This window comes from Henckelia pumila, chromosome 4 (assembly GCF_033568475.1).
Source record: "Henckelia pumila isolate YLH828 chromosome 4, ASM3356847v2, whole genome shotgun sequence".
Taxonomy (NCBI): domain Eukaryota; kingdom Viridiplantae; phylum Streptophyta; class Magnoliopsida; order Lamiales; family Gesneriaceae; genus Henckelia; species Henckelia pumila.
This window is the reverse complement of record NC_133123.1, coordinates 27,798,641-27,821,236: the sequence shown is the minus strand read 5'-3', so window position 1 is coordinate 27,821,236 and position 22,596 is coordinate 27,798,641. Positions and strand designations below refer to the sequence as shown.

Sequence of the window (22,596 nt, the reverse complement as noted above, 5' to 3'; positions counted from 1 at the left end):
ATAGCAAATATAATTTTTGACATTTTATGATTGTACTTTATCATTTAAAATTTGTACTTTAATGACTTTCATGGAGTCATTAAAAATTCTGTTTAAAATTTGAATACCTATGAATTTTTGTAGAGTTTTTAAAAGTCAATGTTGAATACCACTTGACTTTTTAAAACTTCATGAAAGTTTATTTTGAATACTTCTTGATTTTCATAGAGTTTGTAAAAATATAGATTTAATATCTCTTGACTTTTAAATTACACGAAACTCTTTAAAAGTCATTATTTATCCAACTTTGAATACACCCCACTTACTTTTCTAAAGAAAAGTACCGGTTTCAGTGGATAACCTCGGGCTAGCACAGCTCTTGATTACTGATTCCGGACAATGGGCCACGGTGGACGGCGGTTGTGACGGATGGAAGACGGCACGTTAGAAAACCAATAATAAAAATCAACAACAAAGATTTAATTTAAGTGGAAACCTTCAATTGAATCGAAGGGTAGCAAGCAGAAGAGTGGTAATTGGGAGAGTATGCGTATATTTGGAGCTGAAGTAACTAGCGTTAAGCGTATTTGGAGTCAAAGACACCCTTGATAGCGTGGAAAAGAGGGATTCCTTTTGGGCTCGATTTCTTGCAGGCCGAGTGGCCCATAAAAAAACTAAATAGCCCAACTTTTATGTTCCACAAGTGGGCTGACTCTTATATGATGTACTGTGGGAGTGGTTATTGATCCTCTTTCGTTTAATCGATGCAAAGTATGGGATGACTTTTTGAATTTTAATTAATTTTTATTTTGTTTTCATGCTTAGATAGATAGATTTTACAAAGTACTGAATAGTTATTTGGTGAAGAGGCTGATAGTTATAATGAGAAGAGTTAATTGTATTGATCTCTTGAGAAGAATGTATACAAGATTCAAGATGTAACTTCCTATCAATATCTAAATATTTGAAAGATTTTATCCTAAATTACAAGGCACAAAATATGGAGACAAATCGTAACAAATACAATCAAATATATACAAAATATATGCAAATATATTCTAACATGCCCCCTCAAGATGGAGGTTCTAAATAAACACCAATCTTGGAAATGATTTGATGAAGACGAGTGCTGGATAAAGGTTTAGTAAGTGCATCAGCCAGCTGATCAGCAGAGTAAACATGAGAAACGCGAATTTGTGCATGCAGAACTAAATCACGCATGAAGTGATAATTCAGAGTAATGTGTTTTATCCTAGAGTGAAAAACCGGATTAGCACACAAATATGTAGCACCAATGTTGTCACTGTAGAGGACAGGTGTAATAGGTAGCGATATGCCAAGCTCCGAAAGAAGAGAGCTAAGCCAAGAAACTTACGCAGCACCCGTAGCAATGGTCTGATACTCGGCTTCAGTAGAAAAGCGGGCCACTGTTCTTTGCTTCTTTGAACTCCAAGATATAGGGTTGGATCCAAGAAAATTATATAGGAAGCTATGGAGCATTTGTCATCAAGATTTCCTGCCCAATCAGAGTCAGTAAAACCATGCAAAGAAATAGAGTCTAGAGGCTCGAAGATGAAGACCATAATGTAAGGTGCCATTGAGATAACGAAGTAGTCGTTTGGCAGCACCCCAATGATGTTCAGATGGAGCATGCATAAACTGAGATAGGCGATTAACGACAAAAGAAATATCAGGGCGAGTGAAAAGAAGATACTGAAGGCTCCCTATGACTTGATGGTAAGTAGTGGCATCGGCCAAAGGGGCCCCATAAAAGACAGAAAGCTTGGATTTGAGATTAATTGGCGTGGTCATTGGTTTAGCGTTGTGCATGTTGAAGCGAGCTAGGAGGTCCAGGACATATCGACGTTGAGAGTGAACAAGACCACAGGCATGCGATAGAACCTCAACCCCTATAAAATAGGAAATACGACCAATATCCTTGATGGGGAAACGTGTAGCCATGTTATGGAGTACATCATTAATGAGATCCAAGTTATTTTCTGTAACAATTAAGTCATCAACATAGACAAGGAAATAAATAGTAGAGTCATGGCAGCGAATAATAAATAGATATGCATCCGATCTAGAATTAGAGAATCCCAGTGTGAGAAGGTAACGACTGAGTTCCTAATTCCATGCACGTGGCGCCTACTTAAGAGTACCATAGATAGCCTTTTTGAGCTTACACACATGGTCAGGATAATTCTTGTCAGTAAATTCCGGAGGTTGAGCCATAAATACTTCGTCATCAAGAGAGCCTTGGAGGAAAGCGTTATTGACATCAAGTTGTCGTACGGACCAGCCATGTTGTACCGCAAGACTAAGAATGACACGAATGGTGGTGGGCTTTACAACAAGGCTAAACGTGTCACAAAATCAATGCCAGGAAGCTGATGAAAACCTTTGGCAACAAGCCTAGCTTTGAAGCGATCAATCTGTCCATCAGAAGTACTTTTAATATGGAAAACCCACTTACAACCGACAAGGTTCTGGGAATGGTGAGAAGGAACCAGATCCCAAGTGCCATTATGCAGTAGGGCATCAAATTCATCAGACATCGCGGTGCACCAATGCGGATCCCGTAGATCAGCAGTCACACAGGTTGGTTCATGGTCTGAGGAAGAGGTGGTGGTGTGGAGAGTATTTTGGATTTGTTTTGATAATATTATTGCGAGATCGGGTAATCATGGGGTGGTATGGAGGTGGCGTAGAAGCAGTGTAAATAGGGGGAGCTGTGGCTATAGGAGAAGGGCGGGTTATGGTCAAGGGGTAGTTTTGATGGTGAAGGCACAATTGGCGGGATGATCTGCACTATCGGAGGAGGCGTAACCAATGAGGTAAATGGAATCACATCGTCATTCGAGGCAGGAGGATAAAAATTAGAGGGAGACAGTGGAGGAGAGAGAGAAAAGACATACTCTACAAAATGAACATGACGAGAGACTCGAAGTTTGGAAGAGGAGATATCTAGACATAGATAGGCACTTTGGGTGAGAAAGTATCCAAGGAATACACAGAGAGTGGATTTAGGGTCTGATTTGTGAGAGGCATAAGGGCGAAGCCAGGGATAGCAAAGGCAGCCAAAGGTACGAAGTTTAAGTAAGTTAGGTGGGCAGTGAAAGAGTTTCTCAAAGGAGAAGAGCATGGAGAGATTGCGTTTAGGCATGTGATTGATAAATTAAGTGGCGGCAGCAAAGGCGAATGGCCAGAAGGTGGAGGGCATAGAGGCTTGATGAAGTAGTGTAAGACTCGTTTCAATAATATGACGGTGTCTGCGCTTGGAGTAGCCATTGTAGTCCGGTGTGTGGGGTGGGGAGGGGTGGTGAGATGGGAGATACCATGTTCGACAAGAATGTTATGCTTTGATACATAATGTTATGTAACATAATGACATACACTGGTAAAAAAATACATTGAAAATAAAGTATATATTATGCTTTGTTAATAAATCACTCAGTAAACGAAAAAATGTCAATTGTTCTTTATACTTATTCAAAAGTTTAACATTATAAAATTACAAGGTATTATATTAATACAAATAGGACTACAAATAATATGTCTAGACGTTCACGTCCACAACGGTATCATAATATAGCTAGAAATTTCGAAGAGGCGAGAACACTTGACCGATTCTTGCTTGCACAGGTAACTGCTTGCCCACACTGTGAAGCTTTATTATTTCATGGTGAAACATCCCATCTTTGTTGTAGAAATGGACGTACGAAATTGGATCCGATACAATCACCAAACAAACTAGATCATTTGTTTGCTTCGGAAAATGAAGAAGGAAGACATTTTAGGCAATACATAAGGTTTTACAATCATGTGTTCTCATTCACATCAATTGGGAGTTAAGATAGATGAAACATTGGCAACTGGTACAAACAGGATTTATGTGTTTCATGCACAAGGTACAATATACCATAACATTGGCAGTTTTATGCCAAATGTGAATAGTAGACGGAGATATCTACAAATGTGGATTGTGGATACAGATCGTGAAATCGACAACAGGCTTTCAGAAAACCAAGAACTTTGACGAGACGTGTTGTTAAAGATTCAAACTATTCTTGATCGGTACAATCCATTTGTACAAGTGTTCCAACAAATTGGTCAGCGTCATGACATACCTACATGTAGATTAATAATCAAGCAACAAAATCCCAACCAACGTCAATATATCCTTCCAACTGCATCTGCAATGAGGGTATATAAATCTCAGGTGGGAAGGATATTGTTGTTGAAGGTGTCAATGGGCGTCTTACAAGAATTCAAGACGTTGTTGGCTATTATGATCCTTTACAATATCCCCTTCTTATACCATATGATACATATGGTTGAGATATTAATACTCAAAATCTTGATGGAACTCGACTCGCATGCTTAGACTACTACGCCTTCGTCCTACAGGTTAGCAACAATCACAAATCAAAATAATAATAATCAACTAAACTTATATAAATTTCTAAATTACAAATAATATTTTAAATATATTACTAACGTAATGATCCACGTAAACTTATATATAGATAAAAAAAAATTCTTCATCATTATTATCTCGTGGTGGTCACCTACTACAACAATATGTGGTTGATAACTATGTCAAGATCAAGACACAGAGACTACGTCGGATGTGCACAAACCAACAGAATATTCGATCGGAGATTTATCAAGGCCTACAAGATTGTTTAAATGATGATGAAAACAATGCAGGTGCGGCAGAGTAATCGATACATAACATTTGTTAAATTAATTATCGTTGACTTATTACATATGTTCAACAATCACATAATGCAGTAAATATTGGGCGTAGATTTATAATGCCATCATCCTTCACTGGTGGTCCGCGTGATATGTATCAAAGATATCAAGATACCATGACTTTGGTTCAAACATATGGTAAACCAGATTTAATACTTACAATGACATGAAATCCACATTGGAAGGAGATAAAGGATCAACTACTACCTGGCTAACAATCTCAAGATCGTCCAGATCTAATAACAAGGGTATTCAGAGAAAAATTTGAGGAATTTAAAAAAGATATCGTGGAGATAGAGGTTTTAGAAAAGGTTCTTTCATATTCATATGTCACTGAGTTCCAAAAGAAAAGGTTACCACATGTCCATATGTTAATTATTTTTTAAAACATTGATAAACTGCGTACTCTAGATGATTTTGATTCTATTGTTCGTGCTGAAATACCATCAAGAAATGAGGAACCCAAACTTTACGAATCAGTTCGCCACCACATGATACATGGACCTTGTGGATCATTCAATCATAAGAGTCCATGTATGGTAGATGGTATCTGTAAAAATAAATTTCCAAAACCATTTTCATCCTACACTACTCGGGTAAATGATTCATTCCCTATTTACCGGAGATGTGAAGCTGTTCCAGTGCCGATAACCGGTAAGGGTCATGTTATGATTGATAATGGTTGGGTTATCCCATATAACCCATTGCTTTTGATGAAGTATGATTGACATATAAATGTTGAAGTATGCGGTGGGATAAAATGTGAAATATATATACAAATATATTAATAAAGGACCTGATAGAGTGGCGATTCGAGTTATGTAATCAGAAAAACTCTGATGAGATACAACATTATGTAGATGGAAGGAGGATTTGTGCACCCGAGGCATTATGATGATTGTATTCTTTTGAACTTAGCCGGATGTTTCCTTTTGTAATCAGATTGCAAGTACATTTACCAAATCAACAATCAATTATTTTCAACTCACGTGAACATGTAAGTGATATAATTTCATATGATGGAAGCTCTAAGACCATGCTCACGGAATTTTTCAAAGCCAATTGTGAGCCTAACTTGAGAGGAAAATATTTGTATCGTGAATTTCCACGACATTATCGATGGGTAAAAAAACCAAAAGAAATGGGCTCCATGAACAGGGTCGAGTAAAGTTGTAGGACAAATATATGTTGTTTCACCGTCTGAAGGTGAAAGATTTTATCTTCGTATCCTTCTAAACCATATCAGAGGGCCTAAGTCTTTTGAAGAATTGAATAGTGCAGATGAAATCATATGTCCTACATTTAAAGAGGCGGCTGAAATGCGAGGATTACTTCAGCATGACATTATGTTCATCAATATTTCTTACAAGAAGCAGTATTTTCATAACCGGACCGGTGATCGAACCGGTCTACCTAAAAAAAACGGTCCAACCGATCGGACCGTTTTAACCGGACGGTCCAACCGGAAAACCGTTTATATAATATAATATAATAAATAATATATTTTGAATTTTAAAAACTCAAAAATATATTTAAATAGACAAAAAAATATATATTTGTCATAATTTGAAAGCTAAATAAAGATGTTAATATATTCAAAATATCAATTATAGTTATAAATTATTTAAATAATGAAATATTTAATTTTAAAAAAACAAATAACTATTAAAATAAATTTTTTTAATGAAGTAAAAATTTTAAATAATAATGTATATACATAAAAAAAAATTAAATTTAAAGTTTTAAAAATAAAAATTTAAATTTTCAAAAAAAAAAATAAAAAAAATTCGGAAAACCGGTTCAACCGGTTGAACCGGTTGAACCGGTTTTTTGGTTATTGACCGGTCCAACCGGTTCTTGACCGGTTCTGACCGGTTGGACCGGTTTTCCGATTCTTAGGAGAGAACCGGACCGGACTGGCGACCGGTTCCCGATCGAACCGGCTGGTCCGGTCCGGTTTTAATAACACTAACAAGAAGCATGTTGTGTAAAAATGCCATCCTCGCTACGCAGATTGTTTGTTTCAATATTGGTATTTTGTCAGCCGACACAAGTTCGAGAACTTTGGAATGAATTCCACCTTACACAAGTTCGAGAACTTTGGAATGAATTCCACCTTACATATCTGAGGATTATCGCTCTACGTAATTAGAATGTCAAAATCATTGGCTTAATTCATGTGTTCCAAAACAAATTTAGCTTTAGAGAAAACGAATGATGTACATAAAATCTCTTAGGCTTATGGACATTGATCATTAAATCTTCGATAGAATGCACTAGCCAAAATTTTTGCATTTTGGAAGTAATAGATATGCTGTCAGTTGTGGTCCTCAGTAAAACCAGTAACTTCTTTTGGTTTAAATCCAGATTAACGAGCAACAAGGAATGGCTTGTTGTGGGCCTTTGACATGCAATGTTTAGACTGTGATTCGACTCATAATATTTCTATATTTTTCTTTTGTATCCTTTGCTTTGGATACGTGTTGCACTCTAGATCTGATCCATGTTTAGCATTTGAACCTAAATATGCGGTGGGCGGTCAAGGTTGTGGCAAGGAATGAATATCTGGGATGGGTAAAGCTTAAGGTATTTGGTTTGGTTGCATTTCGTTCATGGGACTTTGTTATTATTCGAAGAACGTGATTAGAGCACGCCCAAACAATTAGGTAAAAAAAGGTCGTTTTTTTTGCCCGATTAGTATTAGAATTTGTTGAGACGGGAGCACTTATTCTTTCCTCGGTTGTGGCAACACAAGCAAGTGGTCATGTTACTATGAAGAACTGTAAACCGTTGGAAGATGAGGAGAAGGCGTTTGTTTCATGCATTATCTCTGTGTTTTGTGCGATGGCGGGGTTGCGTAGTTCACGTCATTATGGCGTGTTCAACATCATTTATGTGACTTTTCTTTTGGTCTTGCTGGGTCTTGGAAAGACCAATCTGCTTGGTATGTTGACTGCTTCTTCGATTTGCTGCTCTTATCGTGTTTTACTTTTCATCGCCAAAGAAGTCAAGAGATGTTTTGGGTATGCGGATCCCTCAGAACAACTTATAGACGCGGTGCGCACACATATCACCCAGTCTCATACATTTCTAAATGCTTTGGATGTCAATATGTCCGGGAATGACTTGGAAGCTAATCTGCCTGCAAATGAGCCGGTTGGGCCGATACAGAACCTGAGGAACCAACTGAACATTTTAGAACGTGCGATCTCGATCCCATAGAATGAAGACTGGGAACTTGAAGACATTTTGAAACACATGGTTTTTGGTTTTCTGGTTTGTTTTGCTACATGTCGATTGCAACTGTCTACAGATCTCTCATTTTTATCATGCCATGAAATTTTGCTTATTTTCAATTATCAATATTTAAAATCACCATTATCGAGGGCCAGTTTTGAGGAGTGAGGCATGGATATCGAAGGCCAGTTTTGAGGAGTGAAGCATGGATTAAAAAGATGACTAACAAATTAAAGTTTCCAGGAAATCATCTCGAGGAAAATGATCAATAAACAACACATGCACTTTAAATGAGGTGAAACCATTAGTAGGAGTTCTTATATATTAATTATGATCCCTGCGCACGAGTATGCATGAATTTTATGTGCACCACGTGATGTTCGTGCGAACATCTTGAATTTTTTAAAAAATGGGACGTCAACGTGATGCTCGTGCATATGCACGGCATGATGTTCGCGCGAAAATCACGCGGTGTACATGAAATCCCTGCACACTAATGTGCAGTGGATCATTACTATCTCATGTATTTCATTTATCAATTTTTCAATCATGATTTAAATATTAATAAAGCCGAACAGCTTCCTATCTCATGTATTTCATTTATCAATTTTCCAATCATGATTTAAATATTAATAAAGCCGAACAGCTTACTTTTTCTCCTCGATCCATAGTGATATTATTAGGTCCAGAAATAATATTGTATTAGTATAGGACCCTTTATTTGTAGGAAAAATCTATAGGAAAAACAAATATCTTTAAATCATAATTATTGTTCGGAACAAAGTGCTCATGATCAAGCCAAAAATCATAATTATTCGCACAGATACAACTTTATTTTCCTCTACTTTGTGACATTATGAGAGAGTAGAAGCTCTCATAGCCTCATACCAACCAACATGAGGAGGTACACCGTACACTTTACTTGAATAAATGCAAAGTATTTATATGAAACTGTTTTTTTAAGATATATATATATATATATATATATATATATATTGTTAAGAAAGTGTTTGCAATCACTAAAAAAAAGTGATTGTTATATTTTGGCTTTAAAAAATCACTTTTGTATGTTTCTTAAACCTGGATTATGTGTTAGCTTCTGCTTAACTTAATTAAATCCAAAAGCTAGTCATGTGGTAAATTATGATTCTCCAAAAGTGATTTTAATAAGAATGTCAATGTTAAAATCACTCTAATCACTTATTTATCAAACACTACCCAATTTTGATTTTTAGATTTTCACATTTGTTTTCAAACACTACTAATTTTTTATTTTTTTTAACATTTTTACAATCTATAAATTAATCACTTTTACAAAATCATAATCTATTGCAAACACTCCATTAAAAACTTGAATTCGGATTAATAATACTCTTTCCCTTTGGCCCGGCGGTTAATGGTTGTCCTATGTTTATTGAATGACTTGATAATTTTTTCTGACGTTATAATGGCTTAAAATTAAATTTTTTAATTAGTTGCTATAATTTTTACATTTAATATTTTGATATAAATAATTTCAAATACATTAAAATAAACCATCCTAATAACTAAAAAATGTAACTCATGATACTTAACTCTTTATTCCTCAAATATTTTAAGTAAAATAAAAGTGTAACTTGTTTGACACTTGCATGGGAGGGAAAAAAATAAACGTAAATTTGGTTGATGAACTACATCTAAACGTAAAATACCCACCAGGATGGATCACTAAACCCACAAAAACATGATTTCAAACTAAAAGAATCCATAGAGACTGAGAGAAACAAAACCATTAATATATCAGGCAACATATTGACTGATCAGAAGCCTTATAACCCTCAAAAAAAAATTCAGAAACCTAATTAAAGTCACCATTTTAACATTTTCTCATACATTGATCAATTTCTAATCATAACTAGAGCAAAACAAATTCCAACATCACACAATTATAGAAGCAGTTGGTAATAAAAATAAAAAAAAATAAAATAAAATTATAGAAGCAGTTGGATTAAGAAGATAAATCAATTCAATATCTTTGTTTTATTTAGGAAATTTATGGAAAAAATTATTGCAAATAAATATTTATCGTAGAATATAAAAATATTTTACGGCTCTAATTTGCCAAATAAGACACAGTTTTTTTTTGTCGCCAAGCAGAAAACATCAAAACATAAATATGTATTATGATGTTTTTATCATATTCTCACCTAAGAACTCATATAAGATCTTCTATATTTATACAATATTAAAAAAAAAAAGACATAAGCAATGATATATATATCAATAAAAGTCCAATCAACACTACAAGAAATCTATGCTGCATAACAAAAATAGGAAAAACAAACTACACACGAATTATGCTACACATATGGGAGAGCAAAACTGGTGTTAATTAAACTACCGGTCTTATAAAACCAAATTTGGGGTTTAATATCATACACAATCTTATCTATTATATATACTAATCGTGTGCATATACATATATAAATATATATATATGTTAATTGATTTTCATCTTATTTTTAGAAGTTGAATGATAAATTAGATATTTAAAAGTACTTTAATAGTGGTAACTATCTAATCTAAAATTTTAAGATACAAACAAATTAAGATCATAAATTTCTATAAAATCTAATGGCTAAAAAAAGAAGAGATCATACAAATAAAATTAATAATTTGTATAATAAGTTTGGTTTTGTTTATAATTAAATTATAATATAATCGTAATTATATCTCAATTAATTGAAATTTAGTTAATTAAAAGTTCTATTATAATAATATAGTAAGATATTATATAAAAGATTATCTATCAATCTATTCTATTTTCTATTTGTGTGTGTGTGTGTGTGTGTGACTTGAATTGTGTATATACCATAATTTAGAAACCCAATTAAGGTGCTTAACACAAGACAAGAATTAACAAAGCCCATTAGCAATTGATTCATCACCATTAATACGAAAAAGAGAAAAAAGATATTTTGACATACACAAAGATTTCCTGATTCCGTATAAGTTACTTTTTCAAAATAATTATCGTATTCGTATTGTTCGTGTTTAATCTTATACTTAGTACTATATATATGACATTCGGGCGAAACAGAGAGAAACAATTTGGTGTCATGGTGTTACGGTGTAGCAGTAAATTAGACTCATGATATAATTACTTTTCCATCTTCACCATGCTATATATTTCTTTTTGTATTCAACTTTTAGTTTTTCACACTTTTAATTTTCTTAAGTATATATTGAAATTTTTTTAAATTCACAATTTTTAATTTTTGTAAAAAACTTATAAAATTATAAATCTTAGTTTAAGATTGTTTATTCTATTTTTTTTAACAACTATTTAAAAAAACGTCAATATGATATGAACGTTTTTTGTGTACATACCAGCGCTAGTTTTGGGTTTTGAGAACACAAACTGGAGTCCAAGTTACATTCTTTTTTAGAAATATATACATTAATTAAATAACAAATTCACAACTTCCATGAATCAAGTGTAATAGGAGCGTAATGGGTTATTTTATGCTACATCTGAAGTATTTTTTTTCTCTTTATAATGTGGTCAAATATTAATTCTTGGATTATCAACATATGTCTAGGGGTGAGCAAAATTTCGGTTAAACCGAATTAACCGACCGAACCAAATCAATTCGGAAATTCGGTTCGGTTAATTCGGAAATTCGGTTTTTATGTTATAAAATTTTGGTTAAATCGGTTAATTCGGTTCGATTTTTGATTTTCTTAAAAAAAAATCGGTTAATTCGGTTAACCGAATTATAAATAATTAAATTTTGAATTTTTTTTATTAGGCCTTATATATAATTTATAATATATTTTAAATGTTTTTATATTTAATATTTTACTTAATTTTTCTTATTTTAATTTTTTAAGCTCAATATATTTTTATAATGATAAAAATATCATATTTAAATTATTAATTTTATAAAAATTTTAATTTTTTAATTTTTTTTAAAAAAATCGGTTAATTCGGTCGGTTAACCGAATTAACCGATTTTTAATTCGGTTCGGTTAAATCGGTTTTAGTATAAATTCGGTTCGATTAACCAAAATGCAATTCGGTTAATTCGGTTTCGGTTAATTCGGTTCGGTTTTTGACCGAATTAACCGAATGTTCACCCCTACATATGTCAGCTTCTATGAAAATGTATGAAAGATTCACATGATCTAATGATATTGAACTAGGAGGAGAAACAATTGTGATGACAAATTGACAGGAGAAATGGTTGTGGACTTAGTGTTTGGGAGAGCTTCTAGAAAGCACTTCTCAACTTTTCGTTAACAAAATTTTACAAAATTTCAAATTTTTATTAACGAAAAAGCAAAAAAGTGCTTTTAAAAAGTTTTCTCAAACACTGTCTAAGCCACCGAGGAAAATGTGGCCGTGTTCGAGTCCCACAACAGAACAAAGAATATGTAATTTAATGTTTAAATTATTTTAATTGTAATTTACTAGACTAAGATGTCAGTATTATGTGGCTTCGAGCTTTAAATTTTTTGTACGAATCAAACTCCAATTATAGTTTAAAATGTAAACATATGTTATTTAAAAGAAGATATTCAAATGCTTGATAATGATATTCAAAAACATTTTGTCAAACGACATGCTTTGATCCAAATACGATCTTTATTCATTTTCTAGGCTCTCAAAGTTTCAAACACTGCCTCACTTACATTACCAATTCCCCTGTATTCCCTAAAACCAACAATTTCAGATCTTTGATTCGAACCCGTTTCACGATCTGAAATCTGAATGAAAACCTCATTTCTTGGACCGTTTTCTGCTGTTTGGACCTCACCGCCAGTCTCTTCACCAAACAATGATTCAGTACTATCAACATCATCAGCACAAGCCCTACAAATTGGACAGATGGGAGTTCTCAAAAGCCACAAATCCACACATTCTGCATGAAAACTATGGTTACACAACGGCAAAAGCCTGCACTTTTCGCCCGCCCGAAAGTTCTCCAAGCAAACTGCACAATCTCCCAAAGGGCTGCTCCCATTTTCCTTCTCCTTGAAATCGAAACATGGCAACTTCTCGATGTCTTCTTGTGACATACTTGTGCTTCCGAATCCCCCTCTCTCCACCATATTAGGCTCACCTCTTCTAAGCATCCTCCCAACTATACAAACACGGATCATGATCAGAAGTCCGATTCCCATGAATAGAAAAATCACTGAAATGATTATGGCCATCACGATCACTTGAGTTGCGATGCCTAAGACATGGTTTGGCATTGCAAACTTAGCATTTGGTTAGGCATTTGTGATCAAGAAGAGGGAAATGGGAACTATTTAGAGGGAGTGAAAGAAGAGTTGGTTTTATTTGGTGGAATTTGAGGTGATGTAGAAAGTGATGTCTTTTGGGAAAATTTTTCAGAGAAAGTAAACTAGCAGAAGCTGCTAAAGCGATGAGGCCATTTATGTTAGTTTAAGTGAGATAATAGTGCAAGGTTTTAAGTGGGGTTGGGGGAATGTGGAGTGGGTGGGAAAGGAACAATAAAGAAAGGTGCTATAGATTATAAATTATATACTAACTTTTTACTTAGTTTTATGTGTTATCTTTTCTTCCAGTTTCGTGGTAATATGGCTAATGGCTCCCATGCACCGAATGAGAAAAAGTTGAAAGGAAATAAGACTATTGTAATGATGTGGTTGATTTTAGTGACAAATCAATTTGGAGTGTAGTTTTAAACAAACAGGTAGTCCAAGTAACAAGAAAAGGATAAAGAAAAAAGAGCTTTACATTAAATACAAGCAAATTTTAAGAATGTTAACACACACCTAAGCTCTTCCAATTCACACACTGAACCTATGTTATTGGATCTATATTAAGTCGAGATATTTCTACTAGTGGCGTTTTATTACATAGATATATTGGCTTCCAAAATTATATACAGAGAGTTTTGATACGGTGAGCAACACTCATGGGCACCTATGCGAGCACCAGCTGAGTGAGCGATATGTACATCCAATAAGTGAACGACACCTCTGCTTGTGTGTGTGCGTGTGTGTGTCAAGTAAACATGGTGACCTCTGCTTAAATTCACACGGGATAGAACAATTCCTGGAACATGCTAGAACAGATTCTTCAGATTATAAGAATGATGTTTTCAGATTACTGAACCTATTGATTACTCAATCTAAGGTAGGATCTATATAATATGCTTCAAACGCCATGCCAAACATCCAAAAGTTTCACCGTATATACAAGAAAATTTCGAACAGACAAATATCAAAATGAAGAATATTACTCGTATGTAAACCCGTGCTTGTGCTATGAACTTGAAACGAATCCCTCCCGAGGGATACTGGTGGTCACACGAAGGACAGCCTGTGCACTCAATGGAGAAAGCTTTAACTGGCAGAAATGCTCCCAAGAAACTGTAGAGGGTTCCTCAGAAATGATAGCAGCTGGTTCCAGGAGAATAGATTTTTCATATGCAGATTGTAACTCCAACAGCAATGCACGCGCGGCATCTCTGGACTCGGGAAGCTGGTCACTGAGCTGGGATGCACCTATTTGGATCAGTTTGTCGATGCCAAAATTTTCAATTCCATCAACTCCCTGGGAAGGAAAATGAAAATTGAAGGAATAAATAGATGGAAGAGAAACTTGAAGTCATATACAAAAAAAAAAAAAAAAAGACGGTTCCATCAAACAACATTAAAGTAATCTCAACTTCCAGATTTAGAGACATGTTAGGAAGTACACAACATCATAATATCAAGTGAAACCACAGGACAAAGGGGAGATGGGAGAGCAATAAACTCGTCTAAGAGTACTTACCAGACGTGGAACACTTCGAGAAATGCACATAGAAGCCTTTGCACGAATTCGAGGATTCCTGTTCTTGATATGAGGTTGCAGCTTGGGCAACAATACAAGAGGGGAAACCCAATTTGTCAAGGTTATTAAAGCACTTTCAGCTGCCTCGCACACGAACCTCTTGTCTTGTGAAGATTTGAGAAGAAGTTGTACTAGCTAACAAGGGTAATAGCATTGCGGTTATAAAACGAAGTGATCTATTTTGGAAAATGGAAGCATCCATAAAAAGGAAGCATGCAGCAGCTAAGTTTCGAATGAAACAAATTACCAGTGGATCCAGTGCATCAATCATGTCATCATTATATGCTTTAAAGATATCAGCAGAGGTCATAATTGCAGTTTTACAAACAGCGCTTCTCGGGTTCTTTAGGGATTTCACGATCAAGGAAATCACGTCATTCCTGATCAATTAAGTCAATGAGTCTTGAGACATGAAATTCTGGAAAGGCATCCAACATTATAATATCAATTCTATTTTCCGAAAAAGAACAGTATTTGCTGATTGATACTTACAGCATGCCAGCAATGTCCTCCTTGTGAAATATAGACAATTTACGGACATTGTTGAGTGCATCACACACCGAAACCCAGTCTTTGGAACCTAGCCCCAGTAAGAGTGTCTAAATGCCAGAATGTAAGAATATGTACTAGAAATTTATAAGGGTACAACATGAATGCACATTCGCATTCTCATCAAGAATCTTGGAAAATGTTGATAAATACCCACAGGGCTACGTAAAAAGAAATACCTTTAGACAGTTTTCTACATCTGCTACATCCTCCAAATTCTCAGATTCAATGTACTCTACTTCAGAATTTACCGCCTCTTCTCCAGAATTTTCAGATCCATCTCTCTTATTGGGAGTGTCAAGCAGGGAAGCAATCTTTTTTTGTTGTCTATTTTCAACATTTTCATCCGCAGGTTCAAAGTGAGGTTTGACAAAGTTTCCACTGCTGGAGCTTTCGTTGATCCTCTCAGATTCAGGTATTTTATTGACATCTTTGAGAGCCATGGCTGACATTTTGTATATTATCGATGCCTACAAACAAGATTTAAGTCATAGTGATAAGTAATTTTAAAACAAAAATTAACTCAATTTCTTGCTGCTATGCCAATATCAACCAAGTGAAGAAAATGAATCTTGATTAGTATTGAACAAGAAAGATTATATAAAAATTCAAAAGAAATTCTTTTCTGCCATTTATAACATAACTATTAACTGTTCTATAGATCAAATGGATTGATAAAATAAAAAATCAACTGATTAATGGATAAAAGAGAAGAAAAATTAAAAGGCAATTGATCAGCAATATGCAAACCAGATATGAATGCATGGATCAATTAACTTACCAGAGAGCACTTTCCTAATTGCACTTATTTTCTGGCAACAAATCATTACAACTCAGTTACTGTGTTTGATATTGTCAAATGTTTTAGTCTAACAAACGAACCAATCGTGACGAACAATATATGGCCTTAGAAAAGAGCCACTGGGGATGCTCTAGCGGAAACAGTTGAACGAATATATCCATATGCTGGGAAATACACATTTTACAAGACATCGTATCTTAAGCATTTCAAATATAACATTCACCATTTTGTGAATAATATTAATCATCAAACTTAGACCTAAGAGCATTGTATTTCCACCTTACACATCATGTATTCAGACTATCATCCTGACTACGAGAAGTGCATTTCAGTCACGAAATTTCTGACGAACAGATTTAAAAGATAACTAAATGATCAACTCTATTCCACAAATATGAACATAAAGAATGATCAATCTCATACTGCAAGACAACCTCAGTCCATCCAAACACATAACTGAACGAAGTTTCGAATGAAACACTCCAACATAACCAAAATCCTCGCTCATTTTTCCCCCCGGAAGCCACCAAACTCTTCAACTTGTTCAATTTTATCCATCACATCACCAGAGATCACATCACACGAGTAAACTGGCAAAAAAAAAAAAAAAACAATCCAAAAGAAGGTTCTCGCATCGAGAAGTCTATTTCAGTTGCACACTATGGGGGAGAGATCTAGTGCTACAACAAAATCAAACACAGTAGAACGAATGCAAAACAAACAATGAACGAGATAAACACAACTAATCAACTCAGTCCAAGCACAAATGCAGTAAGATCTCGCTCATTCACCACATAAAGATTCAAATCAAGTAAAATCCTTCCCAACAATCAGATTCAGAGCAACAGCACGTAAAAATTCAATTAAAAAAATCACCGCGCGAACACGAGGAGAAATTATAGGCGAGAGCAGCACCTGCGAAACTGATGAAATGATCGAGTGATAGAAGTATGTAACAATGCGCGGCAGAGGAGAGGATTAAATTGGATTGGATTGGATTTTGTATGTAAAAGGGGAATGCAGGAGCAATGAGGGGAATTTGTGTAACCGGCGAGCGGGGGCAGTAAATATAGATACACTGCGTGTTTTGCTGCCCGAACCTAGGCCGGCAGCCAGCCTCGTGTCGGGTATTTACATGTGAACCCACTCAATCCCTTAATTGCCCCTGCCAATACATCTGTTGGCTATTAAAAAATATGGATTGGACGTACATGCTGTATTATTGGAAAATATATTTTATTAAATTTTATTTTAAAAATATATACAAAAATTTATATATATATATATATTTTTTAAATTAGTCAGATGTTAGTTATGATTGAATCTTGAATTAGATTATTCGTCTTAAGTTTAAAAATTTGATGTTTGATGAGATATAAGTCTATCAACGTTAATCATATGTATATATCTTTGCTATTTTATAATGTTAAAATTTTTCCCTCATTAATTACAAAAATACTTTTTTTTTTTTTCGTTTTACCCTTTTCCTTTCCAATTATTTTTTCCTATCCACTATTCCACTAAAAACTCTCACTAACTACTGATTCTATAATTTGCTTTAAAAAAAACTACTTATAAATAAAAACATCTTTTACACACGCAAAACTCTTTGTGTGCATTTTTCACTAGTATACATAAATAATCTCTATTTTAAAATTTTTATACTTATTATATAAGTTTCTGAATTTCTATAACCAAAACACTATATGAGCATCAATTTTTTTTAAAAAAAAAATCATAACTAAAGTTTAAAATAATGATTGGACATTCAAATTTTGAAGTAGACACTTCAACAAGGCAAAGTGATTGAATTTTGTTTCGATTTTGAATAAACTGCATTAATTAGGGGGGAAACTCATAAGCATCCCCGAATTTTTGCATTCATTCAATTACACCCCTTTGGGTTTTTATTTGAGGACAATCTAGTGATTCATTGTAATAATAAATATTTTTAAAAAATTTCATGCGATGAAAAGAAAAAGAAAAGGGGTTAGCTAACAAACAAAGCATAACTTTAGCATGATCCAAAAAGTTTAAATTCAATTAGCACAACATAAATTCCTCTTTATGATCGATTTTAATAATCTATTCTATATTATTAAAATTGAGCCACATATCATGCAACTCGTATTAATTATTTTTAAAAAAAAATTAAGTTGACATACTAATATTTATCTCCAAACTATCCTTATTCCATAACTACCATAATTATTTTAAATAAAATAAATAATCAAATAATAATAATAATAATAATAAGCATTACATTAAATATAAATGACTCAAATCTTATTATATTTTATATAAAAGTATTTTATGCACAAATATAAAAAAATATCTTAGATAAAAAAAAATTAATTATGTGTGCATATGTTTACTAGTAGTTATTTAAAAACCAAGATGATATACATTTTAAATCAATCGAAACATTTGATGCTAGGGTCTTTGAGTAAATTCAGGATGAAAATCAAATTGAAAAGTGATTTAGGAGGATCAAAATGAAGAAATCAGGAAAACAGAGGGATGGTTTTGAAGGTTACTTCAAATGGGGGACTTTTTTGAAAACTATCCGTTAATTTATCCATCAATAGGGGGCCGGTAGAGTGGAGGGATCATTGTGCACTAATGTTGCTGTTGTCAAATAATTACAATTCGAGAAAAAGGTTTTTTATTTCAAATTTCAAATAATTCGCGTAACCATATAATCTAATATATATACTTAATATTTTATAATTTTCAATTGAGCCGACTCACAAACAGAGCCGAATGATAAAATAAAGGCAATGTTCGGTGCCAAAGTGAACACATTGATTGCTTCGACATCTTATTTCATCCAACATTTCACTCAAATTCTACGAGTTACACGTTGTACATATCTTTTGAATTGTTATCTTTATATTATATTATTTATTATTATATGCTAGTAGCGGCCAATAATAACAACAATAATAGTCCTTTCGAAAAAAAAACAACAATAATAGTATATTGCAGCAGGCCACATGGATGAGACACAGAAACGAGGCAAGGCAGGTGCAAGTAAATTGAATCTACAAAATACTTCGTGTGATGTCTCCTTCACAATCATTTCTTGTTGGGTTGTACATGATCCTCGTGATGCAAGACTCCCAACCTATAGACCCACTAATTAAGCTACCCACACTTTTTTTTTTTGGGTCCCAACTTCTCTAATATTTAAATAACATATCATATCGTAATATTACAAGTTAGTCAATTTTAGAGTGCTGAATAAGTATATCAACTAAAAATTTACACTTTCTGATATTATATGCAAGGGAAATGAGGCGATGTTACATGGGTATTTTTAGAATTCTGGTAGCAGATAAGATTTTAAAGCCACCACATTTATGCTCATCACGATTCGATTCTGATGAAACCAATAAACTCTAGATATTTTTAAACTGTACCTAAATCAAGAACAACAAGAGATTCATGCAGACAAAGTAGACTACTTTGAGACCAAGAATTTCTCGACGAAGATTATGATTATAAATAAATACGAGTTCCACGTTGATCCATTCAAGAAGACTGTGCAAGGACATCCAGTATTAACTTCACTTAAACATAAATATCCAAGACAGGTGTAACTAATGTCTTGAACAAAGACAGTAGGATGTTTAGAATCACTTGACTCTGCCTGTTTATACCAGATGTGATGATCCTCGCTGTACCTACAAATGCAAAACAACGCTTCTTGTTCACCACAACATTGCGTAGGACTTCAAAACAACAAAATTATCACCTCGAGAATCTTCTAACATAAAACCCATTTTCTGTCTCCTTGCATATGATTTATTTCCACGGAAGCAGAAGAGAGCGCTAGTAGAGTCACTCCTCGGAAACATTGACCAATTCGTATTCAACTAGGGAGAGATTGTTATCTTCCTTGACTGTGAAGCTTGCCGGTTCAGTCGCTTCTAAACGTCCCCATTTATCCACAGCCAGCCTCATTGATCCTTTGAACATGTCAATTTTCGCATTTCGCAGAATTACTGTAGCATCGGGATTCATTATTTTCACTGCACATAACACAAGTGTCAAAAGGATTATCTAGATCTTGAATAAAAGGGAACAAGCATTTGGCTTTGAGGCACTAGAGCTAGTAATAGTGGACTTTACAACAATGAGATTTAAAATGCACTAACACAAGAAATAAACTAACTCATCCTGGTCTGGCATTAGTCATGACATTCATCCCCATTGTTATTTCCAAATCACATAAACAGTAAAGAAAGCACCAGATCATTGGAATTGGAGAACAATTAATATTTATATACAAAATAAAAAAAACAAAGTGACACAACTTTGCAATATCCATAAAACAAGTGCTTGTCTATTTTTTGAATCAAATAAATCGTCATTCGTCATTCCAGTTAATTGAAGAAAGGGAATGCATCATCAAATGGTCAATACATCAATCAATAAAACAAAAATATAGCAATCTACCTTGATCATTTCTGGCTGTAAACACGATAACTCCAGTTTCATCTCCCACCAGACATTCAGCTATTTGCACTTGACCAACTTGAGGCCTATCTGGCCTGCCCTTTTGCATAACAGTATTGGAACTGACAACTTTTACTACAAGATTGTGCCCATTTGTGCCAGGCCGAAGCTGATCCACCTTGGTGAATACTGGCTTCCGCAGAGCTGATGTAGTTTCAGCCATTTGAATCAAACCTACCACATGTAAAAAACCACCAAAAAAAAAAAAGATTTTAAGGAAGAATTGAATCGAACAAATGAACAAACATATACTCAAAAGCATTAATGTCGCATCAGCTCCGAAAAAATCACAGAGCCAGTAGTTACTTGAAAGGAAACTCTTCGACCTCATGGTTTAAACTCTCACTAGACCTAACAATGGAGATATAGTTGAAACTAGATTTTAGACAAGTAATTATGGGAAATTTCTCATAGTTTATCATAAAAAGAACACGCCTTTCAGGACGCCACAACCCACAAACGCCAGAATGGGAAAAGGTGGGCCAGAGAACTCGGGCCAACCCCATATAGGATCTCAACAAAAAGCCACGATCCTCCGAGACATGCAAGCATTCTTCAGCACGAAACACAAGCCTTGATATTGAACTAAAACAATTAAAAGGTAAACTTCGGATAATTCAGCGGATCAAACAATACATCTATGCTGACGAACAATCGTGTGCAAGGAAAAAACAGGAAAAAAACGATTTTGCAAATGAATCGTAGAAACATCGCATGGATAAGCAATTTGAAGCTTAAACGGGAAGCGAATACCATATCGATCAAAAAACATAAATACCATGTCCCCACATTTTCGAGTATTTATCGACAAATCAATTACTAACGTCAAAGAAGAAACAAAGTCACATCAATAGATTTCGACCGAATCAAAAGCCACCAAATAAACATCGACCGGAAAAAAAATCAGGTGACGAAATCTCGAAAACAAAAGGGTATTTTTTTCAACCTACAAATCTAAACCACCCAAAACTACACTGAAAACGAAGAAAATCCAACCCATAAAAATCATAATACGACTCCATCAAAATTGAATTAACAAATCGAACAGCTGATCTGATAATCGAGAAACTAAATTACCTGTTGAAGAAATGAGAATCAACAAATTGAGCAAAATGGAATTTCAGTATTTATTCGACTGGCGATTTGTAGGCGACCTTCGAATACGCTTTGAATGACGATTCATTTGCTAACAAACCGTTGATTTTGTGGATGGCCACAGCGAATCTCAGCCGTACATTTCACACAGTCTAAAATTAAGCGAACTTTGACAAATTAAAATGTTTTTTATGATAAATAGAAAAAATATATATATTAAAATTAAAACATAATAAAATCGACGAACTAAAATTGAAATTTCATGATATAAATAATTAAAATTACGAGAAGAGAAATATGTAAGATCAGTATTATAATTTTCCAAATAATGATACGAAGAACTCGAATACTTCAATCCAAAGAAACAATAATAATGACATATAGATTAATTTATTTAAAAAATTCAATGAGTGACACATATCCTAATATAATCCGATATTGTCTAAAATGAAATATATTAATTTATGATATTGACATTTTTAAGCAAAGGATTCATTAATGATCAGTTTTGTCGGCAAGAAGCACAACTTAGGTAGTATTTGCAATCTCTAACTTCATAATCACTTATTTTTAAAGGTCGCAAATATTACTTTATGTTTCAAAAAATATAATTGGACATATTATTTCAGATTTTTTAGAAACAAACTTAAACAAACTCCAAAGTAATCATTTTCAAAGCATATGATTCATCAATGACCAATTTTGTTGGAGTAATTTCGATATCTTTAACATTAATATACCTATATATATACACGCATACCTTTGTACTACCTAGAATGTAACACATGTATGTTTCCTA

At 33.9% G+C, this 22,596-nt stretch overlaps 2 protein-coding genes across 7 annotated transcripts; both read right to left on the bottom strand.

The window, feature by feature from the left end:
• Positions 1 to 12,981: 12,981 nt before the first annotated feature.
• LOC140864886 (uncharacterized) lies at positions 12,982 to 17,318 on the bottom strand. Of its 2 annotated transcripts, XM_073269287.1 has the most exons (7): positions 17,097 to 17,318; positions 15,559 to 15,849; positions 15,323 to 15,429; positions 15,078 to 15,210; positions 14,771 to 14,965; positions 14,235 to 14,548; positions 12,982 to 13,103 (listed from the first exon to the last, which is right to left on the bottom strand). In XM_073269287.1, exons 2-6 carry the CDS (start codon positions 15,829 to 15,831, stop codon positions 14,258 to 14,260), a joined length of 999 nt encoding a protein of 332 aa, XP_073125388.1. In that variant the 5' UTR covers positions 15,832 to 15,849; positions 17,097 to 17,318; the 3' UTR covers positions 12,982 to 13,103; positions 14,235 to 14,257. The 2 variants fall into 2 exon arrangements, with proteins under 2 accessions (XP_073125388.1, XP_073125387.1); XM_073269286.1 differs by lacking the exon at positions 12,982 to 13,103 and having other exon boundaries at positions 14,141 to 14,548.
• Positions 17,319 to 19,662: 2,344 nt separating this feature from the next.
• Positions 19,663 to 21,948, bottom strand: LOC140864434 (uncharacterized protein At4g28440-like). Of its 5 annotated transcripts, none has more exons than XR_012144222.1 (4): positions 21,009 to 21,048; positions 20,643 to 20,876; positions 19,939 to 20,215; positions 19,663 to 19,867 (listed from the first exon to the last, which is right to left on the bottom strand). XR_012144222.1 is itself a non-coding variant. In XM_073268614.1 (4 exons), the coding sequence occupies exons 3-4, from the start codon at positions 20,863 to 20,865 to the stop codon at positions 20,025 to 20,027; spliced, it is 414 nt and encodes a 137-aa protein (XP_073124715.1). In that variant the 5' UTR covers positions 20,866 to 20,876; positions 21,138 to 21,287; positions 21,780 to 21,948; the 3' UTR covers positions 19,663 to 20,024. The 5 variants fall into 5 exon arrangements, 4 of the variants coding, with proteins under 4 accessions (XP_073124715.1, XP_073124716.1, XP_073124714.1 ...); XM_073268614.1 differs by lacking the exon at positions 21,009 to 21,048 and adding exons at positions 21,138 to 21,287; positions 21,780 to 21,948 and having other exon boundaries at positions 19,663 to 20,215; XM_073268615.1 differs by lacking the exon at positions 21,009 to 21,048 and adding exons at positions 21,204 to 21,287; positions 21,780 to 21,947 and having other exon boundaries at positions 19,663 to 20,215.
• Positions 21,949 to 22,596: the final 648 nt, after the last annotated feature.